The 21,601-nt window shown below is 39.6% G+C and overlaps 1 protein-coding gene and 2 long non-coding RNA genes across 4 annotated transcripts; all 3 read left to right on the top strand.

Annotated features, from left to right (window-relative positions):
* The first annotated feature begins 283 nt into the window (after positions 1 to 283).
* LOC134075367 (uncharacterized) lies at positions 284 to 2,036 on the top strand. Its single transcript, XR_009938128.1, has 2 exons — positions 284 to 365; positions 1,361 to 2,036. It is a non-coding gene; the product is annotated as an uncharacterized LOC134075367 (long non-coding RNA).
* Positions 2,037 to 6,532: 4,496 nt separating this feature from the next.
* Positions 6,533 to 7,504, top strand: LOC134075356 (uncharacterized). Its single transcript, XR_009938117.1, has 3 exons — positions 6,533 to 6,685; positions 6,849 to 6,930; positions 7,165 to 7,504. It is a non-coding gene; the product is annotated as an uncharacterized LOC134075356 (long non-coding RNA).
* A 9,398-nt stretch (positions 7,505 to 16,902) lies between these two features.
* Positions 16,903 to 20,960, top strand: LOC134089201 (GTPase IMAP family member 8-like). 2 transcript variants are annotated; one of them, XM_062543574.1, is made up of 7 exons: positions 16,938 to 16,955; positions 17,040 to 17,162; positions 17,890 to 18,576; positions 18,681 to 19,481; positions 19,567 to 19,635; positions 20,109 to 20,285; positions 20,444 to 20,960. In XM_062543574.1, exons 2-7 carry the CDS (start codon positions 17,135 to 17,137, stop codon positions 20,629 to 20,631), a joined length of 1,950 nt encoding a protein of 649 aa, XP_062399558.1. In that variant the 5' UTR covers positions 16,938 to 16,955; positions 17,040 to 17,134; the 3' UTR covers positions 20,632 to 20,960. The 2 variants fall into 2 exon arrangements, with proteins under 2 accessions (XP_062399550.1, XP_062399558.1); XM_062543566.1 differs by having other exon boundaries at positions 16,903 to 17,162.
* Positions 20,961 to 21,601: the final 641 nt, after the last annotated feature.

Genomic DNA, 21,601 nt, shown 5'->3' with positions numbered 1-21,601 from the left:
CAAACATGCGCGAAACAAAGTTGGAAACAATGTCCGTAGTGGTTGGCGGATTTTTAAAAATGTCATTAGCAAAAAAAATCGTGCACTGCGGATGAGAAATCACGAAATGCACAATATCGAGGCTCGGCCCACGAGGAGGGTCGGTCTGCGGCATGGGCGTTACATATGTTGCAAGAAACTCCCCAATTAGGCGTTCCTGTCGTGAATAGTCAACCAATCAGAAGGAGCTTTGCACTGCATTCTGGGAAATGCTTAATTTCCGGATTTTGACTTCCTTTTATCAGTTTGTAAAAGTCCTCTGAAGTCCTCGTCGAAGCCACGGAGAAGCTACGATAGCAGAGAAATTGCAGCTAAACCGATGAGACGTAAGTAACTTCTATATCTATAACTATGTCTTATACTAGCCTACCATTTAAGCAATTCCAGCGTTATATTAGAATATGGGTAGCAAGGCGAAAGTAAGCAGAACGGAGGAATAGATTGTTTGCTTGTGATATGGTGCTTGTTTGTTTGTATGAAAATATGTAGGCCTACTTAAAATGATACGTGATAAAATTAGTCATCGTGTTTATTTGGTAACGTTAAAAGCATGCTAGCAACGCACATTGTTTTCAACTAAACCCATATAAAGTGAAGACGTAGCCTAACCTAACTAAATTCGGTACTTTGGGGGTTAACTGTAACTATTTTCTGCGGCTGTTGAGTGGTGAACAGGTGGCCTGTTGATTTGGTGCGTTTTAAACGGCCTCAAAAATGGTTACAGTTAACACCAAATTACCCTAAATTCTGATTAGTGACTGTAGTGGAGCTGAATCGAGCTGAATTTGTTTTGGCTATGCCGAAGATCCTTGCAATGATGTGATGCATTTGCTACATGAGTGATGCCATAATTAAAAACCAAAAGGTTCATTTGTTATGTTCCTATTGACATAAAGAATTATTGAGAATTGTCATGTAAAACAAAGACATCTAGGAGTTCTACAACGTTTGACCAGTACAATTACTAATACTGTATTCATAGGTTTCATCAGGTCCCTTTACACAGGTGTATACAATCAAGCACCTTGATTATGAATGCAGACTGCATGGTGCTTGATTAATACACCTGTGCAAATGGACTTGAATTCATGGGTTTCATCAGGTCCCTTTGCACAGGTGTATTAATCAAGCACCATGCAGTCTGCATTGATAATCAAGGTGCTTGATTGTATACACCTGTGGAAAGGGACCTGATGGAAATCCATGAATAGTCAGTTTGACTTTAGAGGCCTGTTAGTTGATCACTACTAGAATCTTAGCAGAAGTTGGATAATGTTCTCTAATAAGTTAATGTTCTCCATATGTCTTCCTATCACTGCAGTTACATTCTTCCATACTGTCTAGCGGTCAGAAGCCGCAATTACGAAGTTGTTCAGACCCAGGATGCACGCTGCTCCACTGCCCTTTCTGCCCAGAGTACAAGGGTGACTATGCCAGGGTGGAAACGCACATGCAGAGCCATTTGAAAACGGTGGTACATTATGGAGGTATGTATGAGATTGATAGTTAAGCCCTTAGCCCTGTATCATGGTCTTCTATGAAACTGTATGGATTGGTTCTGAAATTACAAAAGGTTCTGAAAGTAATGTTATTAGTAATGAAGTGAAGTTGCCATTCAATTGTTTCATGTAACGTTAGCAGGCTATTTGATGTTTATATCTATTTCTTATTTAATTATTCTTTTGTTGTTCAGAATATGTGATCTACAAATTATTCTTTTGTTGTTCAGAATATGTGATCTACAAATACAAATGCACACACAGGCCAAGATTTTGTTTTACTTTTATTTATTTTATCTTGCATGGCCTGCAGAAGTTTCTGTGTTTGTTCTACAACAAAGTATTGGCGAAATCTACAGGATTGCGCATTTGCACATTTGTTCTCTAACAAAAGTTGGGAAAATGCATGCTTGGTGCTTAAACTGTTATGAAACATGAAAAAAGTTGATCTCTTCTGGGTTTGTCCTATAATAAAGTTTAGGCTACTTTGCAAATAAATGGTTGTTGTGTCTTTATTGAACAATCCATATTGAGTATGAACTTGAGCTATGCTGTCTGATTACATAATGCTCCATATACCTTAAACACATTTGCTCAATGACCAGGATATTAATCAATATTTTTAATTTGTTGGGATACACAGCCTGGGAATAGTGAAAGACATTTGACTGTAATCAGCCTATGGACTACTTCATCGGAGAGGGTGCTGCAGGGATGGAGGATCAATGGGGAGGGGGGAATGATGTGTTAGGTTTGTGTATTGTTGAGCTAAATCCTTGTAAATGCAAAGCAATATTATGAGACTGTAATGCTTTGCCAGCTGATTTGTGACTCACAAAGGAGTGAAGGGAAGACACTACTGCAGCATTTTTGTGTCCAATATTGTATTGTACAGTAGGCCTATCCTACAATCCACTGTCTGGTACAGAAACACCACACAGGCTGAGAGAAGGGCTCTACAACATGTTATTAAGTCTGCAGAGAGGATCATAAGAACAAAACTTCCCTCTATAGAAAACATGTAAGCACAGCGCTGCCAGAAGAGAGCAGAGAGAATCATCAAAGACTCCTTTCACCCAGCTCACTCTCTGTTCAGACACAAACACTGCACATACAACTTGTGACAAACCTGTAAACATGTGGAATATGGGAAAGGTGCAATACTACAAAGGGGAATAAGGGCAATATGCAATATCTTATACTGTACTGTATATGGGACTACATGCAAGGCTAACAAGGGGACAATGTGCAATACTTTGTCAGTGTAATGTGGAGATTATGTGCAATACTAGGGACAATGTGCAATATCTTGTGCGATACTATTAATGGGACAATGTGCAATATGAATCAGGTGCAATATTGTTAGTGGGACAACTGTGCAGCAACAATGTGACTGAGTAATATTCTAACAGTGGAATGTGGGGATCATGTGCAATATCAATATTATTATGGGAAAATGTTTATATCTTGTGCAATATGGAAATCCGGTGCAATATCAATGGGACAACTGTGCAATATCTAAACTGCAATATGAGAAGTATGCACTTGTATCCACATGGGACAGGGTGCAATATCTTGGATGTGTGACACTTGCGCACGCACACACACACACACACCCACACACACACACACAAACACAGTCTCAGGGACGCAGGATTTGCACTGTAGGCTACTGTAGAACTTAAACTACTCTGCCTCTGTGGGACTGTAGGCTATTCTTAGACTGGGTACACAGTATAATTTGACGTCAATGTTTGCCTGATGTCTTGTATGAATCATGTTTTTGTCATGTATGCTCTTAAATATTTGTCATGTCTGCTTTTAAATATTTGACTTGAAGGGCCTGCACAAGAATTCCAATTTGTCTATGGTTTATGCACAAATGGCCAATAAAGAACTGACTTTTGACAATTCAGTAGCATGGTGCTTATGCAGTGGTAACTTTATGAATATCGTTTTTTTCGTATCCAAATAATTGCATTAACTGTAGGCGTTGATGTGTAATTATTATAGGAATACTGTCGTGATACTGCAGTACAATACATTTTTTTCGTAACGGATAATCTATTTAACAAGTAGGCCTACAACAATGCACTGCACAACCATTTTCAACTTCTTCTGCTGGATTGCGTTTAAACTTTCTGCTTTACTAAGTTTGGTTCAATGCTAATGGAAAGCGGGCTGTGCCCTTACTTTGACATACATGTTAGACCGGATGTTAAAGAAGAAAAGGGGGTGTTTCCGACTTAGATAGAAACGCCTATTTATGTTTCCGCAGACCGACGATATTCCGGCCCACCGCCTACGGCTTGTCCTATACTAGGCTAACCGGTTGGCTCTAGGTAACGTTATAGCCTGTATTTAGCTAACGACAATCAGTACGCCAGTTGCACGTTTAAGCATTCTTCTGTCGTTTCTACAGAAGGCTACAAGCTCATTTCTAATAGCTTACATCTGTGAAAACATTAGGCTACAACACTAGAAGCAATCTGACGCTGAAATACAGTCCACCACTGCCGTGAAACCTGAACGTCTAGGTGGCATTGCAACCATTGGAAACGTAAATTATCTGTCACACTGGGCCTGCACGATAGACTCATAGGATAGACCACACAAGCCCACACTGCCCCAGTTTGCGGTTCGGAATACCCTGTTGGGGTAGGCTAGATACCGTGCCGCGCCTCCATTACAGTGTAGCCATCCAACACATTATGTCAATATTTAAATCCACAAAGCTTGCAGCCAGTTAACGTTGATTGTAATTTGTAGCACAGAATGCAATCTTGCCAATTTTCCAGCGCAACAAACAGTCTCACGGGCGTCTGTCAAGCTTTTACATGATCACAGCCACGTAGGCTATCTCTATAACGAACATAGCTAAACGTAAGGACAACGAATTCCGAATTACCTTATGGTCAAGTTATCCACTGTAGGTCCACTTATTTCCGTCATGCATTCTTCTGGATATGAGCTAGTGTAGGCTAAAGCTTGCCATATTCTTCTATCTATCACACAGGTCTGACTAAATTAAAAGTTCCAGAAACACTTTGTAGGCTTAGGCTTTAGCCTTACAAACCGTAATCAGCATTTTCTGGCATCCATCTAAAACAATAATGTTTTAATAGCTCAAAATAACGTTTAACTCTCGTCGCAAATCAAAATTCCAGCTCTAGCGGTTTTGTACACGCAGCCTACAATTTAACACTCTCACTAACGTTAACGTTGTTGATATTTCCTTAATCTCCCAGTAAAGTGACCAGTCTAACAATTTGGCTCAGTAGCCTAATCTTGATGAGATTGATTCAATCTTTACTATTTCTTACGACAAATTCAATAGTGTATTTGGTGGAACACTTGGTGCATATCCAGATAGCAAACTTCATTGATTTAAAGTTGAAAATTGGTCAGATTGGTTGATGTTTGGTTGAAGTTAAAAAGTCAACATCAATTCAATGTTTAAGTGTAATCATAATTTCAACGTTGAAAAACTGGCGTTGAATCAACATTGCTTAAAGGTTGTGTTTCCCATGATTAAAAGTTAAGCATTTCATCAACATTGTTTCAATGTCAATGTTCCGAGGGTATGGGCCAAAGATTCTAGAATAGAGCTTTGGTACGCGCTTTAATCAACCATCCAATCAGCAAGCAGCATTTTATTTGAATTTTCTCCCAGAGGAGCTGGATCCTCTCGCTGCACTGCAAACGTTAGAGAAGAAGAAATAGAAGTATCGGCTTAACATTTGTAAAGGTAAGTTCGACATTTCTCATTTTTTTATCGGTCACTATTGAGAAACTAAACTAGAAAAAGTTGTTAAATGGGTTATTCCAAGATGTAGTTCGACCGTGTTGGTGAAAGAACTGAATGTGTTGTTCGTTAGTGCTAACATCATCATGCTAGTGAGTTAGCAGCTAGATTAGCTATTATGTTAATATTCGTTTTTAGACTTGAAGTTGGAAAGGTTGCTATTGATTCACGGTTAAATTGTTATCGATACGTGGATGGTTAGTCTAGTGTTGGTTGGTTGGTTACCATTAGCAGGTAGCAGCTACATCCATTTTGAAGATTGGAGCACCAGAACTAACTGCTAACCGTTAGCTTATTAGCTTGCAGAGCTCCAGCCCTTGCCGTGACCCAGCTTTAGCTGCTAGCTGCTACCGAAGGAAGCTCTCGACATCTGGGACCGTTGATCCGCTGAGCTCGGTAGCGAGAGAGCTATGAATATTACCGACACACGTAAAATAATGATCTGCATATGCGTTGGCGACTCTGGTCGTAGGTGTGACCCACTGTTTCACTGACTAATCAGAAAACCATCATCAAATATTGCCTTTCAAACAATTTCAAACCATTTACTCGTCAGCCAGCGCTTTTGCTGCCCAAACTTCTAAAACTTAGGCAATCATTTTTCACTGCTAGCAATGCAATCCTAGTGGGTCGTGGTGGGCTCGTCAGTCAGCTCTTCCCATATGGAAAATATAGAAAAAACTTATATGCCAGCAATGTGTTTTATATACAAAACTTGTATGATTTACTCTTGAAAGTGGCCCCTTTCTCGTTTTCCTCATACAACGTCATACAGTCCTTACAGGTTACAATGTTTTGTATGTTTCAGGTTACACATATTTAGCAAGGATCTTATAATGATTTCACTGGCATATAAAAACCTGATAGATTAAGAGTAAATCATAAACGTTTTGTATATAAAACACATTGCTGGCATATAAGTTTTTCTATGTCTTTTCCGTATGGGTTTTGCTGCTCAAACCTAACAATTCTCATTTTGGTAGATTGTGGTTGTCTTAAATATCCATATAATGTCATGTCTCATGACAGGTCTCATTAACAGTAGTCTTCTGTCACCACTGTATCCCCAAATTATTGTTTCTATCTTTTTGTTGCATAGCTTTAGCTCACTTCATCATCCTAGGTATGCCACAGCTATCCCCCCCCCCTCCTCTCCATCTCTCCATCTGAAACTCCAAATATATGCCTAAAGTGTCCCCTCTTCTTTCTCCTTATGCAGATGTCCTGGCTCTCAACAAAGGCACCAGGCAGGATTGTTTTTTCTCTTGCATTCCCATAAGCCTGACTTCCTGATGTCCACTACACTCTGTTCTCAATCTTCTCCAGTCTTTTGCAAACTGTGGTAAGTATCCCCAAATTCTTGTTTCTATCTTTTTGTTATATAACTTCTACATATCACCTCACCTCATCATCCTAGGTCTGCCACAGCGATATCTTTCTCCCTCTCTCTATTTGAAACTCCACATGTATGCCAAAAGTGTTCCCTCTTCTTTTTCCTTATGCAGATGTTCAGATGTCCTATAAGCCTGACTTCCTGATGTCCACTACACTCCGTTCTCAACCTTCTCCGGTATTCTGCAAACTGTGGTAAGTATCCCTTCATTTGTTGCACAACTTCATCAAACTTTATTCTTTCTAGCTCATTCCTTTTTTTTTTTTTTGAAAGACATCTCTGCCCGAGTACTTTTCCTTTTTATTTTACTTTACTGCTCTTACTCCTCCCATCCATTTGTCCATGGAAGTAATTATTTGACTTAGAAACTCTCTAAATCTCATTACTTGACACGTGTGTTTTCTGTGCTCTCTCCTTTTAATAATCAGAATGCCTCCTTGTGTTGGATTCATGATGTTCACCATACTGCACGGCCTACTTTTTTTCTTCGCAAGCTATGGAAAGAAACTCTGTTCAGCTCATGAAACGGACTGTTCACATTTTTTTACTTTTGTGGAGGAAGCAGGGTATCCTGGTAATTTTATTTTGCAGCTACTATGCTCTCGTCATAGATACCTTGCATCCTACCCAGTGAGTACATTATACGATTTTGATTTCCAGTATCTGATGGACATTTTGACTCCCATGTTGAAATATGATTATTTTATCATATTTTCTCATTACAACCTACAATTTGTATATATAGGCCCAACAAAGAGAGAAATCTGAACTGGCATAGCTGCTCTATATGCATCACAGGTCGATATTGTTGACCTTCACAAATGACTTCCGTCAGTCAGTTTCAGTTGTACATTTAGATAATTCCAAACATTGATGTCAACACACTGCTGTTCTTGTACCTAATAATAACTTTGAGTTAGTCATGGCAAAATGTGTGCAAAATATGTGATGGTTGACTTCAGAGTAAACACTCATTTTTGACAAAACCCTTCACATTGAACTTGTAGTAGAGTTGTTTGCATTAATTGAACAGGCCATCTTTGTTTTTTGTATGTGAAGGTCATTAACAAGGAATAAAATGATTGTTTTCATATTAAACACCTTTGTTATTCATTTAGCTTAGTAAGACTTGTATGTTAAGCCAACTTGAATTCATGGTTATTATGGCAATGGTATGTTTGGTGAACTGTGCTTTTTTAAATTCATTTTTACTGTTCAAAGCGCAGTTTGTTGCACTGTATTTATTACGGACATGTTATGCCAGCCGATACAACCAGATTGTATTTGACCGTATTCATACAGTGCATGAGTGAGTGTCACGTTGTCCCGGTAACGCGATTTCCTGTTAACAAGCGACCTGCATGTGGCTTTTTCTATCGCCTCACCGTGTTGTTTATTTCAAAATTAAAATAAATGAATTTGAAACGGTAAAAATCACTACCATGTCGAGGCGCTTATGTATGCTTCTGGTGTACTAAAAGGAGACGTTCACGCTAGCATTAGCTAACTTCATGTAATCATAGATTAGCCCAGCTTGCCGTTACATTATACACTTTCCCCCCCCATGCTAGCGTGAACAGTAGCCTACACCAGAAGCATACATACACGCCTCGACATGGTAGTGACTTTTACCGCTTAAAATTCATTTTTCATTTTGAAATAAACAACACGGTGAGGAAATAGAAAATGCCACTTGCAGGTCGTTTGTTTATAACAGGAAATCGCGTTACTGGGACAACGTGACACTTTAACTTACGCAGTGAGGTTCTGGAACCAGCTGCCGGTAAAGCATGTTTATGACACGTTTTCAATGTTGAATCAACCAAATTTCAATATTAGTACCATTGAATGAGGACTGAATCAGTGTTGAATCAACGTTTGATTATCATTGAAATTTCAATGTAATTTCAACGGCAATTACATCTGGTTGAATCAACATTGAATCCACGTTTTAGATGATTGAAATGGTGATGTTGTTTCAACGGCAATCTCATCGAGCGCTTTCAATGTCGAAACAACTTCGGAGTTCAATGCAGATTCAACGAATCCTTTCAACGTTGATTCAATGCCATTTTGCTATCTGGGATATTTAACTTGAACATTGAAACTGCACAGGTGAACTTCAGTAGGCTACTAAACAAAGTGTCAGCGCTTGCAACTCTTGTTTGAACTTGGCAACTTAATTTCAGTCCTTTAGTGTCATCTATTGTCTTTTTAACTAATACAATGCTTACACAGCAACCTGTTTGCATTTACATGCAATGGTAATTCCTTCCATGGAATTACATTTTCTAGTTTAATATTTAATTACTACACATATGGTGCCTACAGAAACGCTGTGCGAATACGCCGCTCTGTCTGCCACCTGGCTATTTTGTGTTTTTCAATTGTCTGTATTTTTAATTTCATTATTTGTGACGCGACCTTGGGTGTCTAGAAAGGCGCTATATAAATAAAATGTATTATTATTATTATTATTATTATTATTATTATTATTATTATTATTATTATTTGTATTATTATTATTATCATGAACCTGGATAAAAAAATTGAAGGCAAGACTGTGACAGTAACACATCTTTCTGTTGCACTGTCCCACGTAGCTATAGATACTGTAGATAGTCTTTAATGTATCCAAAGGGATAATCATTTCCACACATCATCATTTCATGTTCCGTAGCACAATACATATAACACATATCATGTGACACAGATATCCCATCCACCCATGTGACATAGGCCTGTAGCCAATGCACACAGCTCATATGATATTTTAGCATATGATGTATTCCAATTAACAAATACCCCATCCCCATGCTCCCAATCCCATCCCCAGATGTTCTAAGTCAGAGGGTTTGATATTTGTTGCATACTGTCTGTACAACAACCTGTATGTCAAGCAGTGAGGCAGACAGAAATCTTTCTGCATCGGTTGACAGTTGAATTTGAAACAGTGAACTTTGTTTTTGGTTGTTAATAATAATATAATATGTTAATAATATAATTTATCACACAGAGTATATGATTCAGAATTATTGTTTTATTTATAAGTAACCTATGTCCTGGACTCATGTTATGTGTTGTGTGTTATGTTATGTGTTCTTCCACATATGAGATGATTGTTTTTTAATTCTAAGTCTTGAACTGTCCTTAGGGAATATTATGATTTTGCGGTGTTTCACTGTTCTGCATGACTGTGTCAGTAGCTGTCTGCTCCGGATAGCCAGGTTGACACTAATTAGGGTATGATTTAGTGTGATCCATGGACAATGGGGATGACGGCATCTTCCGTCAGTCTGGAAAGGTACTTCCAGTAAACCATAACAATTTCCTTGTCTAGTTAGAGCAGCTGGTGTATCTTTAGATGAAGTCATGCTGTCTCGCCTTTAATGAATCATTGTAAATAAAACTCATTTGTCCATTGGTCAGACTGGGTCCACAGTCCCTGCTCATTTATAGGAACACACACACACACACACACACACACACACACACACACACACACACACACACACACACACACACACACACACACACACACACACACACACACACACACACACACACACACACACACACAGTTAAGGATTTTTAACCCCCACACCATCCCAACTCATCGTGACAGCCAACCCTGACCCGCAAAATTACGCTCTGATTTTTAACCCAACCCGCGAAAATGGAAAAGAAAAGAAAAGAGATACCAGATATCAGTCTACTACGTCATGATTTGCCACAGAAAACCACATGGTAACTAACAAGGGATTTTGCTCACCTTGTACTGCTGTTTGATTGTCCCAAGCTCTCCCTCTCAACTCAGGGCTCCAGAGTGCGACCAAAAATTTTAAGAGTGCGCCTGAAAAAAAATCTAGGTCGCACTGACGCTGCTCGGGTGAAAGCATACATTTCTTTCACACGTTTTCATTGTAGACTATGCGTGCAACTTATCCAAACTGTGTAGAAGTAAGCCCCCTCTCCTTGGCCCGCTTCCTCTCGCTCTCCCTCTCCCTCTCTCTCTCTCGTGCGCGCTCAATGGACACCCACCCCTCACATGCTCATTCAGAATCGTGAAAGCCATGACGCATAGACGACAAGCTAAAATTATAATAAAATCCGGTTAGCATCATAGCATGATGCACAAATTGTATTTAAAACTCTTGCATTCAAGACTGATCTTGACTTGACTGATCATTGACTGATCATGTCAATGTTTTCCAACTCAAAGACTCAAAAGGGCTTGTCCCGAGGAGAAAAGGTATTAGCCTACCTTGAAACTTAAACACACATGGGGAAGCTGAACAGTCCAACCGGTAGACTATTAAGCTAGCCAACTATGCTAGCCTACTTTGTTTACAATATTTTGAGGCTTCAAGCCGACAGCTGAATTAAAGAGGCGGAGTTGTAATATGAATAGTCATGTCATGAATATCAGAATTTTCAGTATAGAATATAGGCTATAGGCCTAAATAATTATATACAAACACACACACACACACACACACACACACACACACACACACACACACACACACACACACACACACATATATATATACAGTGCCTATAGAAAGTCATCATACCCTTTTGAAATAGTTACTTTTTTTGTCTTACAGCCTGAAATCAAAACCCATTTAAAAAAATATATTTTCCAGTTTTATTGACAAATTTAGCTGTACAACGTCAAAATAATAAAAAAAAGTCAACAGTTCTGAAAATTAATAAAAAATTCAAAACTAGAATAACAGGGTTGGAAAAGTCATCATACCCCTGACTTAATACTTTGTAAAGCTTGCTTTTGCTTTCATTACAGCCATCAATCTGTTTGGATATGTCTCTATTATAGCTTTGCACACCTAGATAGGGGAATATTTGCCCAATTTGTCGTGCAGAAATGTTAAAATTTAGTCAAATTCTGTAGGGAATGGCGAGGGACTGCTCTCTTCAAGTCAATCCACAGATTTTCTATAGGATTTAAGTCAGGGCTCTGATTTTGCCACTCAAGGATATTCACCATCCTATCCTTAAGCCACTGCTTTGTTCTTTTGGCAGTATGTTTAGGATCATTGTCGTGTTGGAAGGCGAATGACCTCCCCATCCTCAGCTGTCTAGGAGGGACGCAGGTTTTCCTCAAGAATGTGGGTGTACTTGGCAGCATCCATTTTCCCTTCTATCCTGACCAATTGCCCAGTCCCCGCTGAAGAGAAACATCCCCAAAACATAATGTTGCCCCCACCATGCGTCACAGTAGGTATGGTGTGTTGTGGGTGTGTTGTGTATACTGTGTTTGGTTAGCGCCTGGAGCTCAGTCCAAAAACTTCAATCTTAGTCTCCAAAAAGTTCGATCTTAGTCTCATCTGACCATAAAAGCTTTTTCCACATGGTAGCAGAATATTCCAGATGTGTTTTTGCACTGAACTCCAAGCGTAATGTTTGGCGAAAACCAACACAGTACACCACCCAAAACATACCATACCTGGTGTGAAGCATGGTGGGGGCAACATTATGTTGTGGGGATGTTTCTCTTCAGCGGGGACTGGGCAATTGGTCAGGATAAAAGGGAAAATGGATGCTGAGTACACCCACATTCTTAAGGAAAACCTGCGTCCCTCTCCTAGACAGCTGAAGATGGGCAGGTCATTCGCCTTCCAACACGACAATGATCCAAAACATATACTGCCAAAAGAACAAAGCAGTGGCTTAAGGATAGGATGGTGAATATCCTTGAGTGGCAAAGTCAGAGCCCTGACTTAAATCCTATAGAAAATCTGTGGATTGACTTGAAGAGAGCAGTCCATCGCCATTATACAGAATTTGACTACATTTTAGCATTTCTGCACGGAAAATTGGGCAAATATTCCCCTATCTAGGTGTGCAAAGCTATAATAGAGACATATCCAAACAGATTGATGGCTGTAATGAAAGCAAAAGGAAGCTTTACAAAGTAAGTCAGGGGTATGATGACTTTTCCAACCCTGTTATTCTAGCTTTTATTTTTTTTTATTAATTTTCAGAACTGTTGACATTTTTTTTCATTATTTTGATGTTGTACAGCTACATTTGTAAATACAACTGGAAAAGATTTTTTTTTTAAATGGGTTTTGATTTCAGGCTGTAAGACAAAAAAAGTAACCATTTCAAAACGGTATGATGACTTTCTATAGGCACTGTATATATATAAAATCTTTAAAAAATCTTAATAAATGATATATTCCTTATATAATGTGTTTCATATAAAGAGAAGCTTTTTCTATGCCTTATTGTTAAAAAATCATTCACATTATATGAAAGGAGAGCGATAAAAGGTGACCTTTTGGCGCTAAAGGCGATGCAAGGAAAAATGTGGGTGCACCTAAATTTTGTGCTGGTGCACCTAAAAAAAAAAGCTAGGCGCACCTGTGCAGCTCGCTGCTGTGTAGGCTAGAGCAAAGCCATCGATATCTCAAAGTTGCAACAGCCGTTGACTTCCATGTTAAAGCCAGATTAGAGCGGTCACGTGGTTAGTGGGTAGCCTCAGTAGTTCCCTTGGTCCCTGACAGCAGCGATCGCATTAATATTTACGGTAAATACTCAATGAAAATTACTATAAACTGTATTTCCACATACATATATTACTCAATGAAAATTCATTATTATGCACACGACCATAAGTCCTGTAGAAAAGTATTTTTATAACACCTGAGATATTCATTCATTCTCCCATTGAGTAGTTCCTTTCAACGACCATGACATACCGGATGTGCCGCCATTGTTTGTGCAAGGGAGTCAATGGTAGTGTCGCAACTTTGAGATATCGATGGCTTTGGGCTAGAGTACTTCGGATGTGCTGCCTGTGTGCTGTGCATGAGCGAGCGGGAAGAGAGGGTGAACATCCCAGTGTATCCTTGCACAATAGACAAGCAAATGAACGGATAGCCTACATATAACTAAAATAGCTGGAATAATTGCGACGTTGACCCAACCCGCCCGCTACCATTTCCCACCGAAAAAAAACAACAACCTGCCCTGGCCACAGGACCCATGGGCTCTGGGCTAGCCCGCGCATCACTAATGGCAACAGAACTATGATTTTTTCCGGCTTTTTCAATTGTTTCCTGTCAGAGACAACCCAGCAGCACAATTCATTCAGTTGTTGCTTTTGTAACCACATCGACAGCTTCTCATCGCTATACAGTATGTGATATGGACTGTAGAGTGCTAAACTGACATGTAATCACTTGTATTTGTGTTGGCATGCACCAGCAGCACATTTGATTGTGTAGCCTCGTTGTAATCTCTCCTCTCAAAACATAATTCAGATGCTAGTGCACCACAAGGGTCCATGCCTTCTGGCATTTCAGCCCAAAAGCAAAACACTGGTAGCCCTGCTGGTATGATGATGGAGTCTATGATAATAGGGTTGAGAACATCCCACCCATGCACAGGAGTCATGAGAGGTGACTTGGGCAAAGGCAGTCACTGCCAAACTTGTTCATAAATTCTACATCTACTACATATCCTGTTGTTTTTCATGACTATAGCACATCTGAGGGGTTTTGTTGGGCACGAAGCGAGCGAAACAAAGTGTGTGTTTTATAACTGCTGTTTTACTTTTCAGTCGTTGCTATTTATAAACTATATGAGATGCACAACATTTGTTATTGTCCATAACAATATCTAACACTTCAATAGGCCTACTTTTTCAGGCTGGCGTTTCATATTGAACTACATGAAGTACAACAAGAGGTGTCAGGTGTCATCATATTAGGCCTATAATTGCATTGACTGTTTCAGTGTTTCACAAAGCCTCACTTTGCCCGTCAATGTTGTCTGTTTTTAAGTAAAATGAGATCACTGGCAAACCAAAGTGGCAGCCCATGGCCTTGCTCCAGCAGATCAACACCCCTGGTGACATGGAAGTAGACTCATGCGAATTAGTCACCGTTTCCCACACCTGTTGATGATATCTTGCCTTGAGTGAAGTGGAAGCCCTCCTCTCTGCTGTCGGAATGATGCCTACGTTGAGTGAAATGGACGCCCACCTGTCTGCGGTCAGGATGATTCTTTCCGTCATCTTGAACATAGGCTATTTAATCTCGATTAGAAGGAAAAGGCAGAGAATACTGCCACAGAACACTGTGTTGGTGTTGGCACCTTGCCATCGCCGGATACCACCACTTGGGAATGACCATAGTGGTCTCGGCGTCTTTATTTTTTTTTGGTCGTCACACAACAGTGGGTGAAGAGCTTTAGATTCAGCATGTCCGGATTTGAAGAGTTCTGCAGAAGATTCTTGATTACTCACTGCTGTTAGTGTGGCGGGATGCAGCTGTCTGCTATGCTGGAAGTGATTTACTGTACAGTAAACTGCCCAGAACCAATCGCGATGACCAAGCCTGACCAAATAGGCCAGTCAATCTGGCGTTTGACATAAAACAAATGGCAATAGTAAACATTCCAAGTTTTTTTTGTAATCCCTAGGTATATTTAATTAACATATTAAAAATCTACCGATTTATATTTAGTGGAACAGACTTTTTTTCAAGGTCATACCTTCTGACCGCAGAGAGGTGTGGGCGTCCATTTCACTGAACGTAGGCATCATTCCGACCGCAGAGAGGAGGGCTTCCATTTCACTCAAGGCAAGATATCAAGCTGTTTTGTGATCATTTTTGTGGAACGTTGCTTCTGTCATTCTTTCCAATTTGAAATGCATCCAACTCTGCATTCACACTCGAGACTGAGACAATGTTGGAATGTAATGTCTTAATGTTTTTCTCCATAGATTAATTTAAGGATTCAAAATTACCTGTAAAATAGAATACAGCCTATCTGCTGTAATAGACTGATACCATTGCCAGCACAGCACTGTGTAGTTCTCGCTTCTCAAACAAGAAATGCTCTGATAGCATACCATGGCAACATAATGTGAATAAAGAAAGGTACTATTTTTCATGTTTTTCTGTCATATTCTCTTCTATATTGCATGGTGTATCAACCAGAGTGCATCTGACAATAAAACTAGTTTTTAAATTCATTGCGTTCATTGGAGATGGCTGCTATTTTTTTAGTAGAGAGAGACACTTTGATAAAACTGCCTTTTAAGATAAATTAACGTGACTTTACCTAAGATGGACTTCCTGTTGGTTAACATTGAGTGTACTTGACTGAAAGAGAAGGAGAATCTAGATGCATATAAGCATCAATGACTTCAACAGATCTGTTGTAATTACTCATGACAGAATTACCACTATTCTTTTTCGGGGGCGGGGATAATATACAGATTGGGGACAAAATAAAATTCATGTTTTATCTTTGACCCAGTCATATCAGCCATGTAATATGCCATGGCTGCTTGTCCTTGCTTGGTGACTGACTGGGATACACCAGCTTGCCTGCTGTAACTGTAATATTCCTGAGGGTGGCAGCAGAGGGCAATTCATATTTACATTCCCTCTCTCTCCCTTTGCACACTGTGTTCCTTGAGGAGTGTTGGATGACTGTATCCCAAGCATGGAGGTATTATAAAAACTGGAGAAAGTGAACAAGTCCCGCCCCATTCATTTCAATGGGAATGCTAGGCTAGTGAAAAATGCCAAAATTAAACGATTTTTTCAGGCTTCAACATGGCGTTTCAAGGGGCTTGTTTCCGGTGCCGCTTTGCTTAGCCAATTAAGTGGCAGGTTACTGATTGACGTAAGGTACAGAAGGAGAGCTCGTGCCCAAACTAAGCTCGTGCATGAGCTGAGAGTGGAACAGCCACCAATCAACATCTGATCAGCATGAGGAGAAACGGCACCGGACATCATGTGTTTCTGGAAAATGGCGACGAGGAAGTGCCTTGCTAATCGGCGAAGCTAATCAGTCAAATCTTGACCCCCTGATCCCAAGACCAGGCTCCACTGAGACATTGTAGTTGTAACTACGGTTGTAGTTCCTATGGAAGGAAGAGTAGAGGCAGAGAATGAACCCCAGAGATCACTGGCTGCTGTGACCAGCATCATTTTATCATGCTTGTTTATGATGTACCACATGTCATGAGCTTGTTTTGAGCTGTTGCTGACATGCTGCATATCCAGTTGTTCCAGTTGCTGATGCCTATCAGGAAGTGATCATATTACTCTTCATCAAATGAACTCGGATGCAGTTGTTGTTCCTAGTTTTCGATTGTAAATAAAAAGGGAGCACACAGAGCAGTCTGATGATATCACGATTCACCTCATGAGAGGACATTCTCTGGCATGCGGTAGATCCAGTTTTTGTCCAAATTTGTTTATGTTATCGATGTATGAAATGCTCAAAACGTTCAGTTCTACTTTATCGTGTGTAGTGAATTGCAGAGATCACCGAGAGAATAGACTCTGTGTGTAGAGCTGAAATGTTGATTCTGAATACGGATTCTGTGTCTCGACATCACTGGAGAAAATGGCACAGATGCTATGCCAACAGGATGGTGAGTTTAAAATCTCATTTGTAAGTTTGCCAAAAATTACCATCACTGCAGGGAAACGTGGTGCGCTGAATATTCAAAACCTGAAAACATACCAAAACCATTTAATTTATTTTGAAAGGCCTTTTATTTGGAATTCATTTTAGCTTAAAATGTCACATTAACATCTTATATATAATGTGTCAATCAATTTAACACAAGGGTTCTCTTTATTTGTTGTGATTAAGAGGCTAATTAAGGACAATTTAATCTTAATTTAATTTTGAGGTGTTAATTCAGGGATTCCTTAATTAAAGGGGAAAATCAAAGGGAAATCGATAAAGCAAGGGATAAAGGAGGCTTTTCTTCTTAATCAACTTTATTGTTAAAAACCCTTTTATAATTAAGTGTGGATACATTTCTTCTTAAATACTACTTAATTATGAATTCCCATTAATTCTTGCTTAACTTCTGCTGTAAGTATAGTAGTGTATATTACTGCCCACATGTGACATGATATGCATTATCCACACATCAGCCACCATTTGATTGTGGAAAAGAAGGAGGTACTTCAAGAAAGTTGGACAATTTGATTGTTTTTTAGATTGTTATGATTGACAGACCGGAAAGGCTGAATGCTGTGTAGATTTTGTAATATCTTGCTAGTTACCATCTGTGTTCATGTTCCACTCACACATCTTTATTTATTCACCTTTCAAAAACATTTTGTATCCCTGCTCAAACTTTTAAGAGCTGCGGATCATTGTGCTTGGGTCCAACCGGTCTGGCAAGACTGAAACGATAAACACATTCCTGGGAGTCGCAGCGGCCGATCTTGTGGAAGGAGCAACACACTCCGTCAAGAGAGAGGGCGTGGTTGAGGGCAGGAAGGTGACTTTGATTGACACTCCAGGATGGTGGAGGTTTTATTCCATCACCCAAACCACAGAGTACATCAAACGTGAACTTGTGCTGAGCACCTCTCTGTGTCCACCCGGACCCTACGCCTTCCTCCTGGTGGTCAACCTTGACAATCAGTTCACTGAAAATGAACAGAGTTCAGTGGTGGAGCACTGTAAACTCCTGGGTGAAAACATCTGGGAACAAACCATTGTCTTGTTCACCAAGGGGGATTTATTGACAGACAAAACCATCGAGGAGCGCATAAAGAACCAGGATGAAAGTCTTGAGTGGTTGGTGAGAATGTGCAATTACAGATATCAGGTATTTGACAACAAAACCAAATGTGATGATCGATCTCAGGTCAAAACACTTTTGGATAAGCTAGACAAACTGATCACCAGTGACCATTACCGTCCCTTTGAGGTTGACCACATGAAACGAAAACATACTGAAGAGGCGAAGAAGGCTGATAAGACACAAGGACTAATATATAAGCAGAGAGTTATGGAACAAAGAGAGAGAATCAAGGCAAATGGTAGGTAAATTATCCTAAAACTAAAAAGTTAGGGACATCAGTTGTAAAGTACAAACTAACGCTATATCTATAATTGTATAATCATTTATATTTTTGTACCACAGGTGAGGTGCTCCTTCTACCTGAAATAAGAATGTTACTGGTTGGGTTTGTGATTTCTGGGAAAAGCTATGCAGGAAATATCATCCTAAATGGGGATTATTTTACCACTGGGAAAGTGACTGAGAAGGCTGAGAGAAGACAAGGCAAAGTTTTTGGCAGAAATCTGACAGTGGTTGACACACCTGGGTGGTGGAAGTTCCTCCCGACTAAGTACACTCCTGGGCAGGTAAAGTCAGAGTTAGAGAGAGGAGTAGAACTTTGCGGAAAGTACCCTCACGCGTTTGTCCTCACTTTGCCGGCAGAGGTGTCAATCCACGAGGAGCAGAGACATATAGTTCAGGAAACGTTGGAGATGTACCTGGGAGAAGATGTCTGGAGACACACCATAGTTCTCTTCACGTGGGGAAAGCAGCTGAAAGACACCACCATTGAAGAGGTCATCCAGAGTGAAGGCAAACCTCTGCAGTGGCTCGTCCAGAAGTGTGGAAACAGATATCACGTCTTTGGTGAGAGAGCGCAGGATAGCAATCAGGTTGAAGAGTTTCTGGAGAAGATTGTGGAGATGGTGGCAGGAAATTGTGTGCATTGCCCTATGATGGCCCCTCAAACAAAAATTGAAACAAAGGTTTGTAGTACAAAGGCAGATGAAGATGTTGCATACACAGATGATGTCATCGATGCACTGTACAGAGAATGGTTGGGACGAGATGAGAAGATGATCGAGGAGGTCCGGAAGAAGTGGGACGTTGCTATGGCAGCATGCACACTAAAAACAAACAGAAGCATGGAGAAACCATTTGACCGTGAGTTTGTGATTTGTGAATTCACCTTAAAGTCTATTCTTGAATATTTTCATTTCTTTTAATGATACTTTTGTTTCTGAAATAGTTCAAGGAGAATCACAATCCATGGACACTGTCAACCAAAGTGAAACATTTCAGGATAATCCTTCTCATAGTAAGTTGCATGATTTTAGAAAACGGCATATTAATGGACAAAACAATATATCATTTATTAATAGCTGAATAATCTTGCAATCTGTAGATGTCATAATGAATTTAAATGTTAGTATGCAGAAAGACTATGATTACTACGTAATCTCCTACACATGGGAATACATTTCTGTACTTCACTCTTCTTTCTGCCCATTATGGTTCTAATTCACTGGTCTATTGGACACTGTGGTTAATTCACAGTTGTGATCGTCAGTACATGGCCTTGTCTATTCTAATTTGCACAGAACACCGTCCTGAGGTTTATGATGCAGCTAATGCACAGACACAACTACTGTGTACATCACTATTATGGTTATAATGTACTACAGCTAGAGATTATGTTTATGTTTATTATGTTAAATTATGTTTTTGTTTTTCATATTTATTTACATTCTCTCTCTCTCTCTCTCTCTATCTACCCATCTACTCTTCCAGGTGCAGTTACAGAAGATGAATTGCAGACTGATAAAAATGGCCAAAGCATCCAAAGACAGCAGTCTGGTGATGAGATGCTTGCCAGTCATTTGAAAGATCTGCTTGATTATGAATGGAGACGACGGGACTTCATAGTCAACGAGACAGTCCGTGAAGCAGTAAAAGAACTTAAACTGGGTGAGTTACTATAATGGTACATCTCACACTCAACACTTAAAAGTAAACAATAAAAGTATTTTTTTATAAATATATATAAATGTCAGGTGTGTGCCATTAAACCTAATGAGATTATATAAGCACTTAAGTCTTTGTCCTTTTTTCATAAATGTCCCCAGAAAGTTCATCTCAGCCAGATCCAAAGGACTTGAGGGAATCCAGGGACAAAGTTGTGAGCTGGTTACTGGCAAGCTCTGGCCATGGCTCCTACATGAGTGGCCCCCAAGATCATATGAACATCAGTAGGCCTAAACTGGAAAACGAGATGCCACAGGATGCATCTCCAGACAAGGAAGGCTCAGACTAAAAAACACACTCTGTAAAATGTAATATATTTTAAGAATTCAAAATTCAAAATAACTTTGAAATAGAACATAATCTGATTATGGACTGAGAATATAATCTGATTATGGACTGACATCATTGTCAGTTGGCTACTACTGTCGGTAAGTGGTACTGCATCAAATACTTGTTGTCGCTTCTCTAATTCATGAGAAATGCTCTAATACCAAACCATGGCAGCATAATGTGAATAAACAAAGGCTTTATTTTTCATGTTTTTATGTCATATTCTCTTTTGTATTGTATGGTGTAACAACCAGAGTGCATCAGATAATAAAACTTATTTTAAATTCATTGCGTTCATTGCTATGGCTGCTACAGTACTTTATAGTAGAGAGAGACACTTTGATAAAACTGTCTTTTAATATAATTTAACGTGACTTTACCTAAAGTGGACTTCCTATTGGTTAACATTGAGTGTCCTTGACTGACAGAGAAGGAGAATCTAAATGATTATATAAAGCATCAATGACTTCAACAGATCTGGGCCAGGTTTCCCAGATTCATTAAGAAGCTCTTAAGTAAGAACTTCTTAGGAGCGCTCTAAGAACACTGCTAAGAAGTTCACTAAGAAGTTCTTAGCACTTAAGAGCCTCTTACTGTAACGAATCTGGGAAAGGTGCGGTTCTGTTGTTATTACTCAAGACGTAATTAATGCAATTTTTTTTTTTTGTGGAAAATTTACAGATTGAGGACAGAAGAAAATCCATGTTTTATCTTTGACCCAGTTATATCTGTCATTTTAATATGCCATGGCTGTTTGTCCTTGCTTGGTGACTGACTGGGATAAACCAGCTTGCCTGCTGTTACTCTAATATTCCTAAGGGTGGCAGCAGAGGGCCATCTGTATAGCATTCCCTCTCTCTCCCTTTGCACACTGTGGCTGTGTCTGAAACATCAATACACACGCTGGGCAGTGTGCATTTTCCGGAAGT

The sequence above is a fragment of the Sardina pilchardus genome, chromosome 1 (genome assembly GCF_963854185.1).
Source record: "Sardina pilchardus chromosome 1, fSarPil1.1, whole genome shotgun sequence".
In the NCBI taxonomy this organism is placed as follows: domain Eukaryota; kingdom Metazoa; phylum Chordata; class Actinopteri; order Clupeiformes; family Clupeidae; genus Sardina; species Sardina pilchardus.
The sequence above is the reverse complement of the archived record's forward strand: the minus strand, read 5'-3'. Positions and strand labels throughout refer to the sequence as shown.

Coding starts and splice junctions, on each gene's coding strand:
- LOC134089201 (XM_062543566.1), top strand. CDS start 17,135: ATGGCACAGATGCTATGCCAACAGGATG. Junction 17,163..17,889: donor GATGCTATGCCAACAGGATG/GTGAGTTTAAAA, acceptor CAAACTTTTAAG/AGCTGCGGATCATTGTGCTT. Junction 19,636..20,108: donor TCAGGATAATCCTTCTCATA/GTAAGTTGCATG, acceptor CTACTCTTCCAG/GTGCAGTTACAGAAGATGAA.